The following is a 2,744-nucleotide window of genomic DNA, read 5'->3' as shown; positions in this document are numbered from 1 at the left end:
AGGTTGATAAATCCATAAGGTGGTAAACCCAAGCATTACTGATCCTAAGTGTTAAGGTGGTAAGTTGACGTGAATTCGGTCAATTTTGGTTATTTTTATTATTATACAATAACTAAAATAAAAAAGTGATAAAAATTGAGATGGACCAATGGGGTGGTGTCGGTTGGTAAAACTCGAGCGTTGGTAAAGGTGTTGAGGTGGTAAGTCAATGCAAATTCGATCGTTTTTTTTCACGTTCGTTACGAAACAAGGACTTAAAAAAATTGGCATTCGGTCGGTATTTGTTACATTCATTACGGTACTGTACCTAAAACAAAATGCGGTAAGTTTACGCAAATTAGATAAGTTTCTGTCACGTTTGTTACGATATCAAAACTAAAATAAAACAAATAAAAACAAAACAAAACTAATTAGAAATTTATCAAACTTATAAAAAGAAAAGCAAAACAAAAAAAATTATACAAAAAACTTGGCCCAATGATACACTGCCAAGTGGACCAATCACGTATGAGCATCACCAAACTTCAATTTTATATATATTGGTAATAAACTTTTAATTTTTTTGGTAAATGAGTCAAACGGTTTATTTTCGGGTCGACCTGAATTTATGTGTATATGTGGGTCAAGGTTGAAATATATGGCATGAATAATAATATTGGTTGGGTTCGGGTTACACATTTCAACTTATCAACCGTTCAACCCACAAACCATCAACTCACTAACCCGTCAACCCGACACGAATGATACTCCATTCTATAGCCATATCCTTTGTAGATATCAAAGACGAGATCCCTTATTTATTTGTATTGGTCTGTAAATAACTCACACTATTGTATCGAAGCCGAAGATGATGTCGCTGGCTTTGTGTTGCCAATCGAAGCAACCACTACTCTATCAATTAGCTGCTCTCATCTTAACTTCAACATTTTCAACATCACCTTTAAATTGGACTCAAGCCATCAAGAACTCATCTTCTCCCCTCAAATCCGTACAAATCTACACGCAAATGCACCGTCAATCCATCCCAGTTGACAGCTTCACCATCCTTTACACACTTACAGCATCCACCCATTTACACAGCCTCCCTCTTCTTCGTCACCTCCATGCCCAGATCATCAAACTCGGGTTCACTTCTAACGTTTACATCATGTCATCTCTCCTTCACGGCTACTCGAACGCTTGTTTCACCTATGCATGCAAACTGTTCGATGAAATGCCTGAGAGGACCACGATCACTTGGAATACCATGATCACTGGCTTCTCGAGGTCGGGGAATGTGGACAAGGCGCGGTCGGTGTTTGATGAAATGCGTATGAGGAATATCGCGTCTTGGTCTGCGATGATAGCAGCCAATGTCAACACGGGCTACCGGAATAAAGGACTTGCGCTGTTTCGCAACATGTTAACTTATGAAGACCTGAAACCTGATGAATTCACTTTGTGTGCTGTCTTAGGAGGATGTACACACATGGGTACTGTTAAATTTAGATATTGGATTATTAGTATCGAATTCTAATTACAACATTTCGGATATATTAAATTCAGTTTATTTTACAGGTACGATCGGGTTGGCTTTGGGAAAGTCCATTCACGCGTTTATGGTAAGGAACCAATGGAATATAAACGTCCAACTCGGCACCACATTAGTCGACACGTATGCGAAATGTGGATCCTTAAAAACTGCTATGTCGGTCTTTGACGTGATGCGAGATACAAACGTCATTACTTGGACTGCATTGATTTGTGGGGCGGGACAACATGGTTACATTAACGAAGCAAGAACTCTATTTGATAATATGCAAAAATCGGGAGTTAAACCCAACGAGTTGACTTTCACGGGCATCTTAAATGCTTGTGTGCATGCGGGTTTGGTTGAAGAGGGACGCGAGTACTTTAAAACGATAGAAAAGTATGGCTTGAAACCGAATGTTCATCATTATGGTTGTATGGTTGATTTGTTTGGTAAGGCGGGAAAGCTAGAAGATGCATACGAGGTTATTATGAGAATGGAAACAGAGGCTAATATTAATGTTTTGGGGTCTTTTCTTAATTCTTGTAAGGTGCAAAATAACTTTAAGATGGCAGAAAGAGTGATTAATAGAGTTGTGGATATGTTGAGGCCTGAGAAGGATGGAGGCGTTTATAGTCTTATTGCCGATTTGTTTGTTATGGGTGAGAAGTGGGATGATGCAGAAAGGATTAGGAGGTTAATGGTTGTTCAGAATGTTAGGAAAGCAAGAGGAGCTAGCTTTGTTAGCAAAGGTTAATGGTTAATTTGTTGTTATAGTTTTGTGTTTAGACGGTGTAAAATTGGTTAACTTGATGAAAAATGAAAATTTAGTTATAAATGGGACATCATACTGAAGATGTAATTATGCAATGAAATTTCAACACTAGATCGCGTGTCGATATATATAGCGAAAATTCAGTGATTGAACACCGAAGAACAAACGATAGAAAATGGAATACGAGCACGAACAATTCGACAACCCAAATGATCTTAGGGCTTATTCACTAGAAAGGATTACGATCACAGAGAAACAAATTGCATTACGACTGACTAAGTAACGAGAACAAATAAACTCTCAAGATCAGAGCTAGTCAGCTGACCTAATTAGCTTATAACAACCTCAAGAGAGCTTAACTAACCTTCAGCCCCTTAAGTTTCATGAGTTGTAAAGATTGCACTCTATTCCCAAGATTAATAAATGAAAGAAAAGAAACTGAGGTAGAGAAAATAAAAT

At 37.9% G+C, this 2,744-nt stretch overlaps 1 protein-coding gene across 1 annotated transcript; it reads left to right on the top strand.

The window, feature by feature from the left end:
• The first annotated feature begins 755 nt into the window (after positions 1 to 755).
• On the top strand, positions 756 to 2,449 carry LOC143580516 (pentatricopeptide repeat-containing protein At5g66520-like). The gene is made up of 2 exons (XM_077063516.1): positions 756 to 1,472; positions 1,558 to 2,449. The coding sequence occupies exons 1-2, from the start codon at positions 848 to 850 to the stop codon at positions 2,265 to 2,267; spliced, it is 1,335 nt and encodes a 444-aa protein (XP_076919631.1). The 5' UTR covers positions 756 to 847; the 3' UTR covers positions 2,268 to 2,449.
• The last annotated feature ends 295 nt before the right edge of the window (positions 2,450 to 2,744 follow it).

This window comes from Bidens hawaiensis, unplaced genomic scaffold (assembly GCF_021521415.1).
Source record: "Bidens hawaiensis isolate Kalapana, Puna unplaced genomic scaffold, B.hawaiensis_p1.1 tig00030508_1, whole genome shotgun sequence".
In the NCBI taxonomy this organism is placed as follows: domain Eukaryota; kingdom Viridiplantae; phylum Streptophyta; class Magnoliopsida; order Asterales; family Asteraceae; genus Bidens; species Bidens hawaiensis.
The sequence above is the reverse complement of the archived record's forward strand: the minus strand, read 5'-3'. Positions and strand labels throughout refer to the sequence as shown.

Excerpts from the sequence above, each read along its gene's own strand:
- LOC143580516 (XM_077063516.1), top strand. The coding sequence starts at position 848 with ATGATGTCGCTGGCTTTGTGTTGCCAATCGAAGCAACCACTACTCTAT. Across the intron at positions 1,473-1,557 it reads AGGAGGATGTACACACATGG|GTACGATCGGGTTGGCTTTG; the intron begins GTACTGTTAAAT and ends TTTATTTTACAG.